Source organism: Coregonus lavaretus, assembly GCF_964263955.1.
Source record: "Coregonus lavaretus genome assembly, contig: HAP1_SCAFFOLD_322, whole genome shotgun sequence".
Taxonomy (NCBI): domain Eukaryota; kingdom Metazoa; phylum Chordata; class Actinopteri; order Salmoniformes; family Salmonidae; genus Coregonus; species Coregonus lavaretus.
The window spans coordinates 405,001-429,418 of NW_028163312.1; the positions used below are offsets into that span (position 1 = coordinate 405,001).

General features: G+C 42.5%; 1 protein-coding gene across 1 annotated transcript in view; it reads left to right on the plus strand.

Moving 5' to 3' along the window:
• The window catches only part of dlec1 (DLEC1 cilia and flagella associated protein), a gene marked incomplete at both ends in the record, with an annotated part of 160,429 nt that extends 136,833 nt beyond the window's left edge, over positions 1-23,596 (plus strand). Inside the window, 6 exons of the mRNA XM_084193099.1 lie at positions 1,735-1,822; positions 2,140-2,343; positions 14,293-14,454; positions 17,805-17,958; positions 21,856-21,979; positions 23,470-23,596. Coding sequence (XP_084049225.1) covers positions 1,735-1,822; positions 2,140-2,343; positions 14,293-14,454; positions 17,805-17,958; positions 21,856-21,979; positions 23,470-23,596 — 859 coding nt within the window. The remainder of the gene's footprint in view (positions 1-1,734; positions 1,823-2,139; positions 2,344-14,292; positions 14,455-17,804; positions 17,959-21,855; positions 21,980-23,469) is intronic.
• Between the last annotated feature and the right edge of the window lie 822 nt (positions 23,597-24,418).

Sequence of the window (24,418 nt, forward strand, 5' to 3'; positions counted from 1 at the left end):
CCTAATTGGCGTCCGGGAACACTGCCCCAATGTGTAGTAGGGACAGTAAATCAACTGAATGTATGAAATTGTAGAGCAGGTGGTCTGTCTGTCTTAATCTCTGTAGCCTGTCAGTGACTTACTGTCTGTGTTCATCTCTTTAGCCTGTCAGTGACTTACTGTCTGTGTTCATCTCTTTAGCCTGTCAGTGACTTACTGTCTGTGTTCTCCTCTTTAGCCTGTCAGTGACTTACTGTCTGTGTTCATCTCTTTAGCCTGTCAGTGACTTACTGTCTGTGTTCATCTCTGTAGCCTGTCAGTGACTTACTGTCTGTGTTCATCTCTGTAGCCTGTCAGTGACTTACTGTCTGTGTTCATCTCTTTAGCCTGTCAGTGACTTACTGTCTGTGTTCATCTCTTTAGCCTGTCAGTGACTTACTGTCTGTGTTCATCTCTTTAGCCTGTCAGTGACTTACTGTCTGTGTTCATCTCTTTAGCCTGTCAGTGACTTACTGTCTGTGTTCATCTCTTTAGCCTGTCAGTGACTTACTGTCTGTGTTCATCTCTGTAGCCTGTCAGTGACTTACTGTCTGTGTTCATCTCTGTAGCCTGTCAGTGACTTACTGTCTGTGTTCATCTCTGTAGCCTGTCAGTGACTTACTGTCTGTGTTCATCTCTGTAGCCTGTCAGTGACTTACTGTCTGTGTTCATCTCTTTAGCCTGTCAGTGACTTACTGTCTGTGTTCATCTCTGTAGCCTGTCAGTGACTTACTGTCTGTGTTCATCTCTTTAGCCTGTCAGTGACTTACTGTCTGTGTTCATCTCTTTAGCCTGTCAGTGACTTACTGTCTGTGTTCATCTCTTTAGCCTGTCAGTGACTTACTGTCTGTGTTCATCTCTGTAGCCTGTCAGTGACTTACTGTCTGTGTTCATCTCTGTAGCCTGTCAGTGACTTACTGTCTGTGTTCATCTCTGTAGCCTGTCAGTGACTTACTGTCTGTGTTCATCTCTGTAGCCTGTCAGTGACTTACTGTCTGTGTTCATCTCTTTAGCCTGTCAGTGACTTACTGTCTGTGTTCATCTCTGTAGCCTGTCAGTGACTTACTGTCTGTGTTCATCTCTGTAGCCTGTCAGTGACTTACTGTCTGTGTTCATCTCTGTAGCCTGTCAGTGACTTACTGTCTGTGTTCATCTCTGTAGCCTGTCAGTGACTTACTGTCTGTGTTCATCTCTTTAGCCTGTCAGTGACTTACTGTCTGTGTTCATCTCTTTAGCCTGTCAGTGACTTACTGTCTGTGTTCATCTCTTTAGCCTGTCAGTGACTTACTGTCTGTGTTCATCTCTTTAGCCTGTCAGTGACTTACTGTCTGTGTTCATCTCTGTAGCCTGTCAGTGACTTACTGTCTGTGTTCATCTCTGTAGCCTGTCAGTGACTTACTGTCTGTGTTCATCTCTGTAGCCTGTCAGTGACTTACTGTCTGTGTTCATCTCTGTAGCCTGTCAGTGACTTACTGTCTGTGTTCATCTCTTTAGCCTGTCAGTGACTTACTGTCTGTGTTCATCTCTGTAGCCTGTCAGTGACTTACTGTCTGTGTTCATCTCTGTAGCCTGTCAGTGACTTACTGTCTGTGTTCATCTCTGTAGCCTGTCAGTGACTTACTGTCTGTGTTCATCTCTGTAGCCTGTCAGTGACTTACTGTCTGTGTTCATCTCTTTAGCCTGTCAGTGACTTACTGTCTGTGTTCTCCTCTTCAGCCTGTCAGTTCAGATGGAGGAGGAAGAGGAGTGTCTGGAGTTCTGTGCTGTGGCTAGTGATTTAATACAGGGAGATCCACACAATCAGGTGGGTCTGAGACACCTGCCAAAACACCTACAGATTTAAAGATGTCATCCAACGGTTTTTGAACTTTTACAGTTGAAAATAGTATCCCAAGTATAAATACAGTAAAGGACACACACTAAAGGGTAAAAAAATCAGTTTGGAGTAAAATAGTGTTTTTTAATACTTTACTGTATTTATACTTGATGTTACTTTTCAACAGTAAATGTTGTTTTTTTCAAATCACTTGACATTTTTTAGTCTACAATGTTTTATTTCTTCCATTTACAGGCTCATATTTTGTCATTGGGTAACTTCTCTACCATATTGTTTTTTCTCAGATGGTCCATAGGAAGTGTTCCATCACACGGACGTTCCAGTTGAAGAACAGTACAGAGATGCCTCTGAGTTTCAGGCTGAGCACCCAGCCTCCCTTTTCCATACTGCAGCCTGGAGGCTGTGCCGGGACAGCCGACTGCGCCTCCCACAGCCTCCCACCTGGGGAGAACCAGCTATTGGTGCTGCAGCCACGACACAACAAGCAGGTAGGAACATAAGTACCTAACAATACACCAGAACACATCAGTAGGTACCTAACAATACACCAGAACACATCAGTAGATACCTAACAATACACCAGAACACATCAGTAGATAGATACCTAACAATACACCAGAACACATCAGTAGATAGATACCTAACAATACACCAGAACACATCAGTAGATACCTAACAATACACCAGAACACATCAGTAGATACCTAACAATACACCAGAACACATCAGTAGATACCTAACAATACACCAGAACACATCAGTAGATACCTAACAATACACCAGAACACATCAGTAGATACCTAACAATACACCAGAACACATCAGTAGATACCTAACAATACACCAGAACACATCAGTAGATACCTAACAATACACCAGAACACATCAGTAGGTACCTAACAATACACCAGAACACATCAGTAGATACCTAACAATACACCAGAACACATCAGTAGGTACCTAACAATACACCAGAACACATCAGTAGGTACCTAACAATACACCAGAACACATCAGTAGATAGATACCTAACAATACACCAGAACACATCAGTAGATATATACCTAACAATACACCAGAACACATCAGTAGATAGATACCTAACAATACACCAGAACACATCAGTAGATAGATACCTAACAATACACCAGAACACATCAATAGATACCTAACAATACACCAGAACACATCAGTAGATACCTAACAATACACCAGAACACATCAGTAAATAGATACCTAACAATACACCAGAACACATCAGTAGATAGATACCTAACAATACACCAGAACACATCAGTAGATAGATACCTAACAATACACCAGAACACATCAGTAGGTACCTAACAATACACCAGAACACATCAGTAGATAGATACCTAACAATACACCAGAACACATCAGTAGATAGATACCTAACAATACACCAGAACACATCAGTAGATAGATACCTAACAATACCCCAGAACACATCAGTAGATAGATACCTAACAATACCCCAGAACACATCAGTAGATAGATACCTAACAATACACCAGAACACATCAGTAGATACTAGGGGTGTAACGATTCGTTTTAACAACGATTCGATTTGTATCACGATTCGTGGTTGTCGATACGATTCAAGGACGATATTGGTTCATTTAGAACGATACGATCCGAAACGATTCAGTGACTTGAAATCGATTCAGTAACCTTTTAGCCAAAAATTCAACCAGTGTGACTGAAATAAATACCTGGTAACCAGTTGCATTTTAATGGCTGGCAATAGTCTTTATATTTTTAACAGTGTTTCATGCCTCCATGCAGACCATCTGGTATTATGAAACTTACCCAGTTCCACAAAGGAGATCCCATTTTCTTCACATAGCTTTATTCAGTGCAGCAGTTTTTTTTGCTCTAGCATCGCTCACACCATCAGCGGGGAGTTACGAGCCAAGTTGCAGTCTGCTGAATTTTGGGGGCTGCTTTTTGATGGATCTGATGTTTAGCTTTATGGAAAGAGAAAAATATTAAACAGAGCTTGCCGCTGTTCTTCATTCAGCTTGTCTCGCCATCTGGCAAGTGGGCGACTGGACATTTATTCTCGGCTAGCTTTTAGCAATGGCTTGCGCCACATTCGTGTGCTCCTTGCTCTTTTCATGTTTGTCAAATAAAGGATGGTTGAAATTCTTTGAGCCTTTATAAAATGCACCTGTTTTGTCTGCTAGATGTGGATTTGAGCGGCAAATCTTGCACCACATTTCAGTGCGCTCATCGTTAGCTTCAAGCCACTGCACATCTTGGAGCCACTTTTCCGAAAAAAGTATTTTCTTCGGCTCTGGCTCCAGTTGGCGTTTCTTTGTAGGTGGCGAAACGCCAAAGAAGCTGCTTAATGTCTGTTGCTTTTTGGACATCCCTGACAGTAGTTGACAAGCAACATGTCATGTGTAAGGTTAGATGAGAAGATCGGTCAAGTACGCAAAGGCACGTAGTAACACAGGTGGCATTACGCATTCCTGATTTTTGGCGCGCTTGCGTATCTGCGTACCAGTTATGTGCACCCCTGCATATAAAGTCTGACGTGCTTAAATCCAATGGGTTATTTCCTAGTATCGATACAATCGATTTATTACATTTTAAAACGATGTTAGATCGATATATGTTGTCCAAAAGGCCAACTCGCCGAGCACAGATCGATGTAGTTGGATCATATGAATATAAATCGATACATCGATGTAGTAGATGGATCGTTACACCCCTAGTAGATACCTAACAATACACCAGAACACATCAGTAGATAGATACCTAACAATACACCAGAACACATCAGTAGATAGATACCTAACAATACACCAGAACACATCAGTAGATAGATACCTAACAATACACCAGAACACATCAGTAGATAGATACCTAACAATACACCAGAACACATCAGTAGATAGATACCTAACAATACACCAGAACACATCAGTAGATAGATACCTAACAATACACCAGAACACATCAGTAGATACATAACAATACACCAGAACACATCAGTAGATAGATACCTAACAATACACCAGAACACATCAGTAGATACCTAACAATACACCAGAACACATCAGTAGATAGATACCTAACAATACACCAGAACACATCAGTAGATACCTAACAATACACCAGAACACACCAGTAGATAGATACCTAACAATAAACCAGAACACATCAGTAGATAGATACCTAACAATACACCAGAACACATCAGTAGATACCTAACAATACACCAGAACACATCAGTAGATAGATACCTAACAATACACCAGAACACATCAGTAGATAGATACCAAACAATACACCAGAACACATCAGTAGATCGATACCTAACAATACACCAGAACACATCAGTAGATCGATACCAAACAATACACCAGAACACATCAGTAGATAGATACCTAACAATACACCAGAACACATCAGTAGATAGATACTTAACAATACACCAGAACACATCAGTAGATACATAACAATACACCAGAACACATCAGTAGATACCTAACAATACACCAGAACACATCAGTAGATACCTAACAATACACCAGAACACATCAGTAGATACATAACAATACACCAGAACACATCAGTAGATACCTAACAATACACCAGAACACATCAGTAGATCGATACCTAACAATACACCAGAACACATAAGTAGATAGATACATAACAATACACCAGAACACATCAGTAGATACCTAACAATACACCAGAACACATCAGTAGATAGATACCTAACAATACACCAGAACACATCAGTAGATAGATACCTAACAATACACCAGAACAAATCAGTAGATAGATACCTAACAATACACCAGAACACATCAGTAGATAGATACCTAACAATACACCAGAACACATCAGTAGATACCTAACAATAGACAAGAACACATCAGTAGATACCTAACAATACACCAGAACACATCAGTAGATACCTAACAATACACCAGAACACATCAGTAGATAGATACCTAACAATACACCAGAACACATCAGTAGATAGATACCTAACAATACACCAGAACACATCAGTAGATATATACCTAACAATACACCAGAACACATCAGTAGATACCTAACAATACACCAGAACACATCAGTAGATATATACCTAACAATACACCAGAACACATCAGTAGATACCTAACAATACACCAGAACACATCAGTAGGTACCTACCTAACAATACACCAGAACACATCAGTAGATAGATACCTAACAATACACCAGAACACATCAGTAGATAGATACCTAACAATACACCAGAACACATCAGTAGATATATACCTAACAATACACCAGAACACATCAGTAGATAGATACCTAACAATACACCAGAACACATCAGTAGATAGTTACCTAACAATACACCAGAACATATCAGTAGATAGATACCTAACAATACACCAGAACACATCAGTAGATAGATACCTAACAATACACCAGAACACATCAGTAGATAGATACATAACAATACACCAGAACACATCAGTAGATAGATACCTAACAATACACCAGAACACATCAGTAGATAGATACCTAACAATACACCAGAACACATCAGTAGATAGATACCTAACAATACACCAGAACACATCAGTAGGTACCTAACAATACACCAGAACACATCAGTAGATACCTAACAATACACCAGAACACATCAGTAGATAGATACCTAACAATACACCAGAACACATCAGTAGATAGATACCTAACAATACACCAGAACACATCAGTAGATAGATACCTAACAATACACCAGAACACATCAGTAGATACTAGGGGTGTAACGATTCGTTTTAACAACGATTCGATTTGTATCACGATTCGTGGTTGTCGATACGATTCAAGGGCGATATTGGTTCATTTAGAACGATACGATCCGAAACGATTCAGTGACTTGAAATCGATTCAGTAACCTTTTAGCCAAAAATTCAACCAGTGTGACTGAAATAAATACCTGATAACCAGTTGCATTTTAATGGCTGGCAATAGTCTTTATATTTTTAACAGTGTTTCATGCCTCCATGCAGACCATCTGGTATTATGAAACTTACCCAGTTCCACAAAGGAGATCCCATTTTCTTCACATAGCTTTATTCAGTGCAGCAGTTTTTTTTGCTCTAGCATCGCTCACACCATCAGCGGGGAGTTACAAAACAAGTTGCAGTCTGCTGAATTTTGGGGGCTGCTTTTTGATGGATCTGATGTTTAGCTTTATGGAAAGAGAAAAATATTAAACAGAGCTTGCCGCTGTTCTTCATTCAGCTTGTCTCGCCATCTGGCAAGTGGGCGACTGGACATTTATTCTCGGCTAGCTTTTAGCAATGGCTTGCGCCACATTCGTGTGCTCCTTGCTCTTTTCATGCTTGTCAAATAAAGGATGGTTGAAATTCTTTGAGCCTTTATAAAATGCACCTGTTTTGTCTGCTAGATGTGGATTTGAGCGGCAAATCTTGCACCACATTTCAGTGCGCTCATCGTTAGCTTCAAGCCACTGCACATCTTGGAGCCACTTTTCCGAAAAAAGTATTTTCTTCGGCTCTGGCTCCAGTTGGCGTTTCTTTGTAGGTGGCGAAACGCCAAAGAAGCTGCTTAATGTCTGTTGCTTTTTGGACATCCCTGACAGTAGTTGACAAGCAACATGTCATGTGTAAGGTTAGATGAGAAGATCGGTCAAGTACGCAAAGGCGCGTAGTAACACAGGTGGCATTACGCATTCCTGATTTTTGTCGCGCTTGCGTATCTGCGTACCAGTTATGTGCACCCCTGCATATAAAGTCTGACGTGCTTAAATCCAATGGGTTATTTCCTAGTATCGATACAATCGATTTATTACATTTTAAAACGATGTTAGATCGATATATGTTGTCCAAAAGGCCAACTCACCGAGCACAGATCGATGTAGTTGGATCATATGAATATAAATCGATACATCGATGTAGTAGATGGATCGTTACACCCCTAGTAGATACCTAACAATACACCAGAACACATCAGTAGATAGATACCTAACAATACACCAGAACACATCAGTAGATAGATACCTAACAATACACCAGAACACATCAGTAGATAGATACCTAACAATACACCAGAACACATCAGTAGATAGATACCTAACAATACACCAGAACACATCAGTAGATAGATACCTAACAATACACCAGAACACATCAGTAGATAGATACCTAACAATACACCAGAACACATCAGTAGATACATAACAATACACCAGAACACATCAGTAGATAGATACCTAACAATACACCAGAACACATCAGTAGATACCTAACAATACACCAGAACACATCAGTAGATAGATACCTAACAATACACCAGAACACATCAGTAGATACCTAACAATACACCAGAACACACCAGTAGATAGATACCTAACAATACACCAGAACACATCAGTAGATAGATACCTAACAATACACCAGAACACATCAGTAGATACCTAACAATACACCAGAACACATCAGTAGATAGATACCAAACAATACACCAGAACACATCAGTAGATCGATACCTAACAATACACCAGAACACATCAGTAGATCGATACCAAACAATACACCAGAACACATCAGTAGATAGATACCTAACAATACACCAGAACACATCAGTAGATAGATACTTAACAATACACCAGAACACATCAGTAGATACATAACAATACACCAGAACACATCAGTAGATACCTAACAATACACCAGAACACATCAGTAGATACCTAACAATACACCAGAACACATCAGTAGATACATAACAATACACCAGAACACATCAGTAGATACCTAACAATACACCAGGACACATCAGTAGATCGATACCTAACAATACACCAGAACACATAAGTAGATAGATACATAACAATACACCAGAACACATCAGTAGATAGATACCTAACAATACACCAGAACAAATCAGTAGATAGATACCTAACAATACACCAGAACACATCAGTAGATAGATACCTAACAATACACCAGAACACATCAGTAGATACCTAACAATAGACAAGAACACATCAGTAGATACCTAACAATACACCAGAACACATCAGTAGATACCTAACAATACACCAGAACACATCAGTAGATAGATACCTAACAATACACCAGAACACATCAGTAGATAGATACCTAACAATACACCAGAACACATCAGTAGATATATACCTAACAATACACCAGAACACATCAGTAGATACCTAACAATACACCAGAACACATCAGTAGATATATACCTAACAATACACCAGAACACATCAGTAGATACCTAACAATACACCAGAACACATCAGTAGGTACCTACCTAACAATACACCAGAACACATCAGTAGATAGATACCTAACAATACACCAGAACACATCAGTAGATAGATACCTAACAATACACCAGAACACATCAGTAGATATATACCTAACAATACACCAGAACACATCAGTAGATAGATACCTAACAATACACCAGAACACATCAGTAGATAGTTACCTAACAATACACCAGAACATATCAGTAGATAGATACCTAACAATACACCAGAACACATCAGTAGATAGATACCTAACAATACACCAGAACACATCAGTAGATAGATACATAACAATACACCAGAACACATCAGTAGATAGATACCTAACAATACACCAGAACACATCAGTAGATAGATACCTAACAATACACCAGAACACATCAGTAGATAGATACCTAACAATACACCAGAACACATCAGTAGGTACCTAACAATACACCAGAACACATCAGTAGATACCTAACAATACACCAGAACACATCAGTAGATAGATACCTAACAATACACCAGAACACATCAGTAGATAGATACCTAACAATACACCAGAACACATCAGTAGATAGATACCTAACAATACACCAGAACACATCAGTAGGTACCTAACAATACACCAGAACACATCAGTAGATACCTAACAATACACCAGAACACATCAGTAGATACCTAACAATACACCAGAACACATCAGTGGATAGATACCTAACAATACACCAGAACACATCAGTAGATACCTAACAATACACCAGAACACATCAGTAGATAGATACCTAACAATACACCAGAACACATCAGTAGATACTTAACAATACACCAGAACACATCAGTAGATACATAACAATACACCAGAACACATCAGTAGATAGATACCTAACAATACACCAGAACACATCAGTAGATACCTAACAATACACCAGAACACATCAGTAGATAGATACCTAACAATACACCAGAACACATCAGTACATAGATACCTAACAATACACCAGAACACATGAGTAGATACCTAACAATACACCAGAACACATCAGTAGATAGATACCTAACAATACACCAGAACACATCAGTAGATAGATACCAAACAATACACCAGAACACATCAGTAGATCGATACCTAACAATACACCAGAACACATCAGTAGATCGATACCAAACAATACACCAGAACACATCAGTAGATAGATACCTAACAATACACCAGAACACATCAGTAGATAGATACTTAACAATACACCAGAACACATCAGTAGATACATAACAATACACCAGAACACATCAGTAGATACCTAACAATACACCAGAACACATCAGTAGATACCTAACAATACACCAGAACACATCAGTAGATACATAACAATACACCAGAACACATCAGTAGATACCTAACAATACACCAGAACACATCAGTAGATCGATACCTAACAATACACCAGAACACATAAGTAGATAGATACATAACAATACACCAGAACACATCAGTAGATACCTAACAATACACCAGAACACATCAGTAGATAGATACCTAACAATACACCAGAACACATCAGTAGATAGATACCTAACAATACACCAGAACAAATCAGTAGATAGATACCTAACAATACACCAGAACACATCAGTAGATAGATACCTAACAATACACCAGAACACATCAGTAGATACCTAACAATACACAAGAACACATCAGTAGATACCTAACAATACACCAGAACACATCAGTAGATACCTAACAATACACCAGAACACATCAGTAGATAGATACCTAACAATACACCAGAACACATCAGTAGATAGATACCTAACAATACACCAGAACACATCAGTAGATAGATACCTAACAATACACCAGAACATATCAGTAGATAGATACCTAACAATACACCAGAACACATCAGTAGATACATAACAATACACCAGAACACATCAGTAGGTACCTACCTAACAATACACCAGAACACATCAGTAGATATATACCTAACAATACACCAGAACACATCAGTAGATAGATACCTAACAATACACCAGAACACATCAGTAGATAGATACCTAACAATACACCAGAACATATCAGTAGATAGATACCTAACAATACACCAGAACACATCAGTAGATAGATACCTAACAATACACCAGAACACATCAGTAGATAGATACATAACAATACACCAGAACACATCAGTAGATAGATACCTAACAATACACCAGAACACATCAGTAGATAGATACCTAACAATACACCAGAACACATCAGTAGATAGATACCTAACAATACACCAGAATACATCAGTAGATAGATACCTAACAATACACCAGAACACATCAGTAGATAGATACCTAACAATACACCAGAACACATCAGTAGATAGATACCTAACAATACACCAGAACACATCAGTAGGTACCTAACAATACACCAGAACACATCAGTAGATACCTAACAATACACCAGAACACATCAGTAGATAGATACCTAACAATACACCAGAACACATCAGTAGATAGACACCTAACAATACACCAGAACACATCAGTAGGTACCTAACAATACACCAGAACACATCAGTAGATACCTAACAATACACCAGAACACATCAGTAGATACCTAACAATACACCAGAACACATCAGTGGATAGATACCTAACAATACACCAGAACACATCAGTAGATACCTAACAATACACCAGAACACATCAGTAGATAGATACCTAACAATACACCAGAACACATCAGTAGATACTTAACAATACACCAGAACACATCAGTAGATACATAACAATACACCAGAACACATCAGTAGATACCTAACAATACACCAGAACACATCAGTAGATACCTAACAATACACCAGAACACATCAGTAGATAGATACATAACAATACACCAGAACACATCAGTAGATAGATACCTAACAATACACCAGAACACATCAGTAGATAGATACCTAACAATACACCAGAACACATCAGTAGATAGATACCTAACAATACACCAGAACACATCAGTAGATAGATACCTAACAATACACCAGAACACATCAGTAGATACCTAACAATACACCAGAACACATCAGTAGATACCTAACAATACACCAGAACACATCAGTAGATAGATACCTAACAATACACCAGAACACATCAGTAGATACCTAACAATACACCAGAACACATCAGTAGATACCTAACAATACACCAGAACACATCAGTAGATACCTAACAATACACCAGAACACATCAGTAGATAGATACATAACAATACACCAGAACACATCAGTAGATAGATACCTAACAATACACCAGAACACATCAGTAGATAGATACCTAACAATACACCAGAACACATCAGTAGATAGATACCTAACAATACACCAGAACACATCAGTAGATAGATACCTAACAATACACCAGAACACATCAGTAGATAGATACCTAACAATACACCAGAACACATCAGTAGATAGATACCTAACAATACACCAGAACACATCAGTAGATACCTAACAATACACCAGAACACATCAGTAGATACCTAACAATACACCAGAACACATCAGTAGATACCTAACAATACACCAGAACACATCAGTAGATAGATACCAAACAATACACCAGAACACATCAGTAGATCGATACCTAACAATACACCAGAACACATCAGTAGATAGATACTTAACAATACACCAGAACACATCAGTAGATACCTAACAATACACCAGAACACATCAGTAGATACCTAACAATACACCAGAACACATCAGTAGATACCTAACAATACACCAGAACACATCAGTAGATAGATACCAAACAATACACCAGAACACATCAGTAGATAGATACCTAACAATACACCAGAACACATCAGTAGATAGATACTTAACAATACACCAGAACACATCAGTAGATACATAACAATACACCAGAACACATCAGTAGATACCTAACAATACACCAGAACACATCAGTAGATACCTAACAATACACCAGAACACATCAGTAGATCGATACTTAACAATACACCAGAACACATCAGTAGATAGATACTTAACAATACACCAGAACACATCAGTAGATACATAACAATACACCAGAACACATCAGTAGATACCTAACAATACACCAGAACACATCAGTAGATAGATACCTAACAATACACCAGAACACATCAGTAAATACCTAACAATACACCAGAACACATCAGTAGATAGATACCTAACAATACACCAGAACACATCAGTAGATAGATACCTAACAATACACCAGAACACATCAGTAGATAGATACCTAACAATACACCAGAACACATGAGTAGATACCTAACAATACACCAGAACACATCAGTAGATAGATACCTAACAATACACCAAAACACATCAGTAGACACCTAACAATAGCTGCTGTGCAGTGTAAACTATATCAGTGTAAACTATATCAGTATAAACTATATCAGTATAAATTAAATCAGTATAAACTATATCAGTATAAACTATATCAGTATAAACTAAATCAGTATAAACTATATCAGTATAAACTATATCAGTATAAACTATATCAGTATAAACTATATCAGTGTAAACTATATTAGTATAAACTAAATCAGTATAAACTATATCAGGATAAACTATATCAGTATAAACTATATCCGTATAAACTATATTAGTATAAACTAAATCAGTATAAACTATATCAGGATAAACTATGTCAGTATAAACTAAATCAGTATAAACTATATCAGTGTAAACTATATCAGTATAAACTATATCAGTATAAACTATATCAGTATAAACTATATAAGTGTAAACTATATCAGTGTAAACTATATCAGTATAAACTACACTACCGGTCAAAAGTTTGGACACACCTACTAATGGTTTTTCTTTATTTTTACTATTTTCTACATTGTAGAATAATAGTGAAGACATCAAAACTATGAAATAACACATATGGAATCATGTAGTAACCAAAAAAGTGTTAAACAAATCAAAATATAAAGAAAGAAAAACCCTTGAATGAGTAGGTGTTCTAAAACTTTTGACCGGTAGTATACATCTATGGATCCATCAATGGGACTTCCTATTTCCTTTCCTCCTGTGATTGGCAGGTGAAGGTAGCGTTCCACAGCTCCCTATCCATGCTGGCTTATCTGAGGCAGCCTCCAGAGGAAGTCCCGCCCAGCGTGTCTCTGGTTACCAATGAGAGTGGAGAGAGGAAGCTGAGATTCCGGCAGAGCCTGTCAGTGCAGTACAGCAACAACAGTCTGCAGGTAACAGATCATTCATAGTGATAGGAAGGGATATTACAGTCATTCTGGCTGAACAGTGGTCATCCATACATGCTGGGCTTCAGAGTACATGGTGTGCTAACTGTCTGTACTCCTGCCCTGTTCTGTCCTGTCTTTAAACCTCTCCTGCCCTGTTCTGTCCTGTCTTTAAACCTCTCCTGCCCTGTTCTGTCCTGTCTTTAAACCTCTCCTGCCCTGTTCTGTCCTGTCTTTAAACCTCTCCTGCCCTGTTCTGTCCTGTCTTTAAACCTCTCCTGCCCTGTTCTGTCCTGTCTTTAAACCTCTCCTGTCCTGTTCTGTCCTGTCTTTAAACCTCTCCTGCCCTGTTCTGTCCTGTCTTTAAACCTCTCCTGCCCTGTTCTGTCCTGTCTTTAAACCTCTCCTGCCCTGTTCTGTCCTGTCTTTAAACCTCTCCTGCCCTGTTCTGTCCTGTCTTTAAACCTCTCCTGTCCTGTTCTGTCCTGTCTTTAAACCTCCCCTGTCCTGTTCTGCCTGTCTTTAAACCTCTCCTGTCCTGTTCTGTCCTGTCTTTAAACCTCTCCTGCCCTGTTCTGTCCTGTCTTTAAACCTCTCCTGTCCTGTTCTGTCCTGTCTTTAAACCTCTCCTGTCCTGTCCTGTCCTGTCTTTAAACCTCTCCTGTCCTGTTCTGCCTGTCTTTAAACCTCTCCTGTCCTGTTCTGTCCTTAAATCTCTCCTTCCCTGTTCTGTCCTGTCTTTAAACCTCTCCTGCCCTGTTCTGTCCTGTCTTTAAACCTCTCCTGCCCTGTTCTGTCCTGTCTTTAAACCTCTCCTGTCCTGTTCTGTCCTGTCTTTAAACCTCTACTGCCCTGTTCTGTCCTGTCTTTAAACCTCTCCTGCCCTGTTCTGTCCTGTCTTTAAACCTCTCCTGCCCTGTTCTGTCCTGTCTTTAAACCTCTCCTGCCCTGTTCTGTCCTGTCTTTAAACCTCTCCTGTCCTGTCCTGTTCTGTCCTTAAACCTCTCCTGCCCTGTTCTGTCCTGTCTTTAAACCTCTCCTGCCCTGTTCTGTCCTGTCTTTAAACCTCTCCTGCCCTGTTCTGTCCTGTCTTTAAACCTCTCCTGCCCTGTTCTGTCCTGTCTTTAAACCTCTCCTGTCCTGTTCTGTCCTGTCTTTAAACCTCTCCTGCCCTGTTCTGTCCTGTCTTTAAACCTCTCCTGCCCTGTTCTGTCCTGTCTTTAAACCTCTCCTGCCCTGTTCTGTCCTGTCTTTAACACCCTCCTGCCCTGTTCTGTCCTGTCTTTAAACCTCTCCTGTCCTGTTCTGTCCTGTCTTTAAACCTCTCCTGCCCTGTTCTGTCCTGTCTTTAAATCTCTCCTGCCCTGTTCTGTCCTGTCTTTAAACCTCTCCTGCCCTGTTCTGTCCTGTCTTTAAACCTCTCCTGCCCTGTTCTGTCCTGTCTTTAAACCTCTCCTGCCCTGTTCTGTCCTGTCTTTAAACCTCTCCTGCCCTGTTCTGTCCTGTCTTTAAACCTCTCCTGCCCTGTTCTGTCCTGTCTTTAAATCTCTCCTGCCCTGTTCTATCCTGTCTTTAAATATCTCCTGCCCTGTTCTGTCCTGTCTTTAAACCTCTCCTGCCCTGTTCTGTCCTGTCTTTAAACCTCTCCTGCCCTGTTCTGTCCTGTCTTTAAACCTCTCCTGCCCTGTTCTGTCCTGTCTTCAAACCTCTCCTGCCCTGTTCTGTCCTGTCTTTAAACCTCTCCTGCCCTGTTCTGTCCTGTCTTTAAACCTCTCCTGACCTGTCCTGTCTTTAAACCTCTCCTGACCTGTTATGTCCTTAAACCTCTCCTGCCCTGTTCTGTCCTGTCTTTAAACCTCTCCTGCCCTGTTCTGTCCTGTCTTTAAACCTCTCCTGCCCTGTTCTGTCCTGTCTTTAAACCTATCCTGCCCTGTTCTGTCCTGTCTTTAAACCTCTCCTGTCCTTAAACCTCTCCTGCCCTGTTCTGTCCTGTTTTTAAACCTCTCCTGCCCTGTTCTGTCCTGTCTTTAAACCTCTCCTGTCCTTAAACCTCTCCTGTCCTGTTCTGTCCTGTCTTTAAACTTCTCCTGCCCTGTCCTGTCTTTAAACCGCTCCTGCCCTGTTCTGTCCTGTCTTTAAACCTCTCCTGTCCTGTCTTTAAACCTCTCCTGTCTTGTCTTTAAACCTCTCCTCTCCTGCCCTGTTCTGTCCTGTCTTAAAACCTATCCTGCCCTGTTCTGTCCTGTCTTTAAACCTCTCCTGCCCTGTTCTGTCCTGTCTTTAAACCTCTCCTGCCCTGTTCTGTCCTGTCTTTAAACCTCTCCTGTCCTGTTCTGTCCTGTCTTTAAACCTCTCCTGCCCTGTTCTGTCCTGTCTTTAAACCTCTCCTGTCTTGTTCTGTCCTGTCTTTAAACCTCTCCTGTCCTGTTCTGTCCTTAAACCTCTCCTGTCCTGTTCTGTCCTGTCTTTAAACTTTTCCTGCCCTGTTCTGTCTTTAAACCTCTCCTGCCCTGTTCTGTCCTGTCTTTAAACCTCTCCTGCCCTGTTCTGTCCTGTCTTTAAACCTCTCCTGCCCTGTTCTGTTCTGTCCTGTCTTTAAACCTCTCCTGCCCTGTTCTGTTCTGTCCTGTCTTTAAACCTCTCCTGCCCTGTTCTGTCCTGTCTTTAAACCTCTCCTGTCCTGTTCTGTCCTGTCTTTAAACCTCTCCTGCCCTGTTCTGTCCTGTCTTTAAACCTCTACTGCCCTGTTCTGTCCTGTCTTTAAACCTCTCCTGCCCTGTTCTGTCCTGTCTTTAAACCTCTCCTGCCCTGTTCTGTCCTGTCTTTAAACCTCTCCTGCCCTGTTCTGTCCTGTCTTTAAACCTCTCCTGCCCTGTTCTGTCCTGTCTTTAAACCTCTCCTGCCCTGTTCTGTCCTGTCTTTAAACCTCTCCTGTCCTGTCTTTAAACCTCTCCTGCCCTGTTCTGTCCTATTTTTAAACCTCTCCTGCCCTGTTCTGTCCTGTCTTTAAACCTCTCCTGTCCTGTTCTGTCCTGTCTTTAAACCTCTCCTGCCCTGTTCTGTCCTGTCTTTAAACCTCTCCTGCCCTGTTCTGTCCTGTCTTTAAACCTCTCCTGCCCTGTTCTGTCCTGTCTTTAAATCTCTCCTGCCCTGTTCTGTCCTGTCTTTAAACCTCTCCTGCCCTGTTCTGTCCTGTTTTAAACCTCTCCTCTCCTGCCCTGTTCTGTCCTGTCTTTAAACCTCTCCTCTCCTGCCCTGTTCTGTCCTGTCTTTAAACCTCTCCTGCCCTGTTCTGTCCTGTCTTTAAACCTCTCCTGCCCTGTTCTGTCCTGTCTTTAAACCTCTCCTGTCCGCAGACTGTGCCACTCTGTGCCCACCTGTCCCTGCCCACTGTGAGTCTGTCCTGTGACAGTCTGGACTTCGGTACCTGCTACGTGGGTCAGACCCGGGTCAGGGAGGTCCACCTTTCCAACCGGGGCGGCTCCTCTAGCTACTGGAGAGTACTCATAGGTAACCAATGTCCTGTACTTACTAGAGCACTCATAGGTAACCATTGTCCTGTACTTACTAGAGCACTCATAGGTAACCAATGTCCTGTACTTACTAGAGCACTCATAGGTAACCAATGTCCTGTACTTACTAGAGCACTCATAGGTAACCAATGTCCTGTACTTACTAGAGCACTCATAGGTAACCAATGTCCTGTACTTACTAGAGTACTCATAGGTAACCAATGTCCTGTACTTACTAGAGCACTCATAGGTAACCAATGTCCTGTACTTACTAGAGCACTCATAGGTAACCAATGTCCTGTAGTTACTACTGATCAAACTAAACAGTATTGGTCTGAACATCAGGGGGGGGATTAAACTAAACAGTATTGGTCTGAACATCAGGGGGGAGATCAAACTAAACAGTATTGGTCTGAACATCAGGGGGGAGATCAAACTAAACAGTATTGGTCTGAACATCAGGGGGGAGATCAAACTAAACAGTATTGGTCTGAACATCAGGGGGGAGATCAAACTAAAGAGTATTGGACTGAACATCAGGGGGGATATCAAACTAAACATTATTGGTCTGAACATCAGGGGGGAGATCAAACTAAACATTATTGGTCTAAACATCAGGGGGGAGATCAAACTAAACAGTATTGGACTGAACATCAGGGAGGAGATCAAACTAAACAGTTTTGGACTGAACATCGGGGGGAGATCAAACTAAACATTATTGGTATGAACATCAGGGGGGAGATCAAACTGAAACATTATTGGTCTGAACATCAGGGGGGGGATCAAACTAAAGAGTATTGGAATGAACATCAGGGAGGAGATCAAACTAAACACTATTGGACTGAACATCAGGGAGGAGATCAAACTAAACAGTATTGGAATGAACATCAGGGGGGAGATCAAACTAAACAGTATTGGACTGAACATCAGGGGGGGATATCAAACTAAACAGTATTGATCTGAACATCAGGGGGGAGATGGGGTATGAAAAAGCAGAGGTTGCCAATGAATTCAAGTAACCTACGTCACACGACATCAGTGCGCAGCTGAATACTGCTTCAGTGTTATGAGATATTTCTGTCAGATGTTACTATGGTATACTGAAGTATAATTACAAGCATTCCATAAGTGTCAAAGGCTTTTATTGACAATTACATTAAGTTTATGCAAATAGTCAATATTTGCAGTGTTGACCCTTTTTTTTTCAAGACCTCTGCAATCCGCCCTGGCATGCTGTCAATTAACTTCTGGGCCACATCCTGACTGATGGCAGCCCATTCTTGCATAATCAATGCTTGGAGTTTGTCAGAATTGCCATTCTGAAGAGGTTTAATCTATTCGTTTAATTTGCCCATTGTAACGATGCTGGAAGTCGAGAACAGATGCAGGTGGTAAGTTTAATATAACAAAGAACATGGAACGATACAACATAGGAAGAGCGTCTTAAAACACAGAAACAATACTGCCTGGTGAAAGAAGCTAAGGGAGTGCCAGATAAAGGGGAGGTAATGAGGGAGGTAATGGAGTCCAGCCTCCTGATGAAGGGCAGGAGCGTAGTGATGGTTACCAGAACCGGAGGTTAGTAAACCGGCGACGTCGAACACCGGAGGGGAGGAGTGGGAGGAGACTTGACAGGACCCCCCACCCCCCCCTACTCCAGCCGCAGGACGATGCCAGCCAGATGGACGGCCCTGAGGACGAGGAGCGATGCCAGCCAGATGGACGGCCCTGAGGACGAGGAGCGATGCCAGCCAGATGGACGGCCCTGAGGACGAGGAGCGATGCCAGCCAGAGGGACGGCCCTGAGGACGAGGAGCGATGACAGCCAGAGGGACGGCCATGAGGACGAGGAGCGATGCCAGCCAGAGGGACGGCCCTGAGGACGAGGAGCGATGCCAGCCAGATGGACGGCCCTGAGGACGAGGAGCGATGCCAGCCAGAGGGACGGCCCTGAGGACGAGGAGCGATGCCAGCCAGATGGACGGCCCTGAGGACGAGGAGCGATGCCAGCCAGAGGGACGGCCCTGAGGACGAGGAGCGATGCCAGCCAGAGGGACGGCCCTGAGGACGAGGAGCGATGCCAGCCAGAGGGACGGCCCTGAGGACGAGGAGCGATGCCAGCCAGAGGGACGGCCCTGAGGACGAGGAGCGATACCAGCCAGAGGGACAGCCCTGAGGACGAGGAGCGATGACAGCCAGAGGGACGGCCCTGAGGACGAGGAGCGATGACAGCCAGAGGGACGGCCCTGAGGACGAGGAGCGATGCCAGCCAGAGGGACGGCCCTGAGGACGAGGAGCGATGACAGCCAGAGGGACGGCCCTGAGGACGAGGAGCGATGACAGCCAGAGGGACAGCCCTGAGGACGAGGAGCGATGCCAGCCAGAGGGACGGCCCTGAGGACGAGGAGCGATGCCAGCCAGAGGGACAGCCCTGAGGACGAGGAGCGATGACAGCCAGAGGGACAGCCCTGAGGACGAGGAGCGATGCCAGCCAGAGGGACGGCCCTGAGGACGAGGAGCGATGACAGCCAGAGGGACAGCCCTGAGGACGAGGAGCGGGCCAGCCAGAGGGACGGCCCTGAGGACGAGAAGCGGGCCAGTCGGCGAAGATGGAAATCACAGATGATGTTGGGATCCAGAATGTCCTCCACCGGAACCCAACACCGCTCCTCAGGGCCGTACCCCTCCCCCAGGTACTAGAGCCGACCCCCACGACGTCGGGAGTCCAGTAGGGATCTGACGGCATAGGCGGGACCTCCCTCGACGTCCAGGGGGGGTGGAGGGGTGTCATGGGGGACAGCATCAGCCAGGGGACCAGGAACCACCGGCATGAGAAGGGAGACATGAAAAGAAGGTGAGATACGATAGTCACTGGGAAGCTGTAACCTATACGTCACCTCGTTGACCCCCCGGAGAACCTTGAACAGCCCCACAAACCGGGGGCTCAGCTTCTTGCAGGGCAGTGGGAGGTTCCTGGTAGAGAGCCAGACATGATCCCCAGGATGGAGAACGGGAGTCTCACTGCGGTGGCGGTCTGCCTGCTCCTTCTGATGGTCTGGAGTCCAAATTTGAGATTTCTGGTTCCAACCACCGTGTCTTTGTGAGACGCAGAGTAGGTGAACGGGTGATCTCCGCATGTGTGGTTCCCACCATTAAGCATGGAGGTGGTGGTGTGATGGTGCTTTGTTGGTGACACTGTCTGTGATTTATTTAGTATTCAAGGCACACTTAACCAGCATGGCTACCACCACATTCTGCAGCGATACGCCATCCCATCTGGTTTGCGCTTAGTGGGACTATCATTTGTTTTTCAACAGGACAATGACCCAAAACCCACCTCCAGGCTGTGTAAGAGCTATTTGACCAAGAAGGGTGATGGAGTGCTCCAACAGATGACCTGGCCTCCACAATCCCCCGACCTCAACCCAATTGTGATGGTTTGGGATGAGTGAAGGAAAAGCAGCCAACAAGTGCTCAGCATATGTGGGAACTCCTTCAAGACTGTTGGAAAAACATTCCTTATGAAGCCGGTTGAGAGAATGCCAAGAGTTTTTATAAAAAACTAATGTCTTTACAGGGTTCCATGTTAGTTTCTAGGGCACAACATGTAAAAGTAGAATTCATAAAGGTCCAATACAGGCTATATCTCAATGAATAAAATAAAGAATTGTCTGGTGCTCCTAAATTTCATGGAGTGCTCCTAACTTCTTAAAGATAGGAGCACCAGTGATACCATGAATTTAAAACATGTAGAACCCTGGTTCCATCTGATGCTGAAATGTACTGGGAACATTGCACATCCAAAAAGCATGAGATTGCATTCAAACAAACTAAAAGGGGTGTAAAATGCGCCTGTGATTGGGTGATGGTATGTTAACTCTCTCTCTGCCTGCAGACTCCGGTGAGGAGGAGGAAGGGGCAGGTGTGTTCAGAGTGATTCCTGACTGTGGGGTCCTGCAGCACCTGGAGTATCCTGTCTCCTCTGGCACACAGCCCCTACAGATCAGCTTCACTGCTAGGTAATTACCCCTACCCTAACTAACCCTAACTAACACACAGGTAACCAACCCTAACTAACCCTAACTAACACACAGCCAGGTAATTACCCCTACCCTAACTAACACACAGGTAACCAACCCTAACTAACCCTAACTAACACACAGCCAGGTAATTACCCCTACCCTAACTAACACACAGGTAACCAACCCTAACTAACCCTAACTAACACACAGCCAGGTAATTACCCCTACCCTAACTAACACACAGGTAACCAACCCTAACTAACCCTAACTAACACACAGCCAGGTAATTACCCCTACCCTAACTAACATACAGGTAACTAACCCTAACTAACCCTAACTAACACACAGCCAGGTAATTACCCCTACCCTAACTAACACACAGGTAACTAACCCTAACTAACCCTAACTAACACACAGCCAGGTAATTACCCCTACCCTAACTAACACACAGGTAACTAACCCTAACTAACCCTAACTAACACACAGCCAGGTAATTACCCCTACCCTAACTAACACACAGGTAACCAACCCTAACTAACCCTAACTAACACACAGCCAGGTAATTACCCCTACCCTAACTAACACACAGGTAACCAACCCTAACTAACCATAACTAACACACAGCCAGGTAATTACCCCTACCCTAACTAACACACAGGTAACCAACCCTAACTAACCCTAACTAACACACAGGTAACCAACCCTAACTAACCCTAACTAACACACAGCCAGGTAATTACCCCTACCCTAACTAACACACAGGTAACCAACCCTAACTAACCATAACTAACACACAGCCAGGTAATTACCCCTACCCTAACTAACACACAGGTAACCAACCCTAACTAACCATAACTAACACACAGCCAGGTAATTACCCCTACCCTAACTAACACACAGGTAACCAACCCTAACTAACCCTAACTAACACACAGCCAGGTAATTACCCCTACCCTAACTAACACACAGGTAACCAACCCTAACTAACCCTAACTAACACACAGCCAGGTAACCAACCCTAACTAACCCTAACTAACACACAGGTAACCAACCCTAACTAACCCTAACTAACACACAGCCAGGTAACCAACCCTAACTAACCCTAACTAACACACAGCCAGGTAACCAACCCTAACTAACCCTAACTAACACACAGCCAGGTAACTAACCCTAACTAACACACAGCCAGGTAATTACCCCTACCCTAACTAACACACAGGTAACTAACCCTAACTAACCATAACTAACACACAGCCCATACAGATCAGCTAAACAGCCAGGTAACACCACAATAACTACATATACTACTGTATTACTGTTTATTACATATCAGAGACATATTTCTCTATATGGTTTGGTTACATATTTCTCTATATGGTTTGGTTACATATTTCTCTAAATGGTTTGGTTACATATTTCTCTAAATGGTTTGGTTACATATTTCTCACAACATAACTCTATCATTAAGTGTAATCTGTCTCCTGTAGCAGCGAAAGGGAGTTCCAAGCCACAGCCGTATTGAGGGGCGTCCTGGGGGAGACCCCCTTATCGCTACAGGTCCAGGGAAGCGGCTCCTTCGATGAGAGATTTGTGTCTCTACTAGCCGACATTTAGCAGGAGTCTCAGCGTACAGGACTTTTACCTGAGAACACCGTCAACGTCTTGTAGTTAGTGGATAGCACAGTTGGTTGGTGGCACCTTAATTGGGGAGGACGGGCTCGTGGTAACGGCTGGAGCGGAATGGTAGCAAATACATCAGACACGTGGTTTCCATGGTATCCATGTGTTTGATGCCGTTCCAGATGTTATCTCCCCTCAGTAGCCTCCACTGGTGAATATGATGTTACTGTGTACTTGTTGGTTTATGGAAAGTGTTTCTGTGTTTTTATTGAGCGTTAAGCTGTCCTAGTGCTTTCAATACACTGTTACAACACAACTCATGACTCACTATCAACCGTACATGCTCTGTTCCGGACGCCAAGGTCAAAGATGATTTATTGTTTTATAATACTGTAGCTGTTATTCAGAACATAAAGACCTGAATCTGATACCACATTGTCACATTTGTAAAAAATAAAAATACTGTTCTGGAAAGATTTGGTGAAGTGGTGGAAGAGGATGATATCAGTGGTGTCTGTGTCTGTGAGATTGTGAAGCGCTGTACAAATTCGACAGTCACAAAATGGGACTTCAAATAGGCTGATGGCACGTCAAGGGAACTGCAGCCGACTGTTTAGATGGGTTAAATGGAAACTGAAATCTGGACATTGACTAACCAGAATATTCTACTGGTTTTTGGCAAACTCCAAAGTCCTCTGATAATACTGGTCCCGTGGGAATCGACGTCCCTGTGTTCTGAGAGAACTGGCTGAGTTTGACAGGTGTTGCTCACGGTTGGAGCAAGAAAACAATAACTGATTGGATAAATTGAACAAA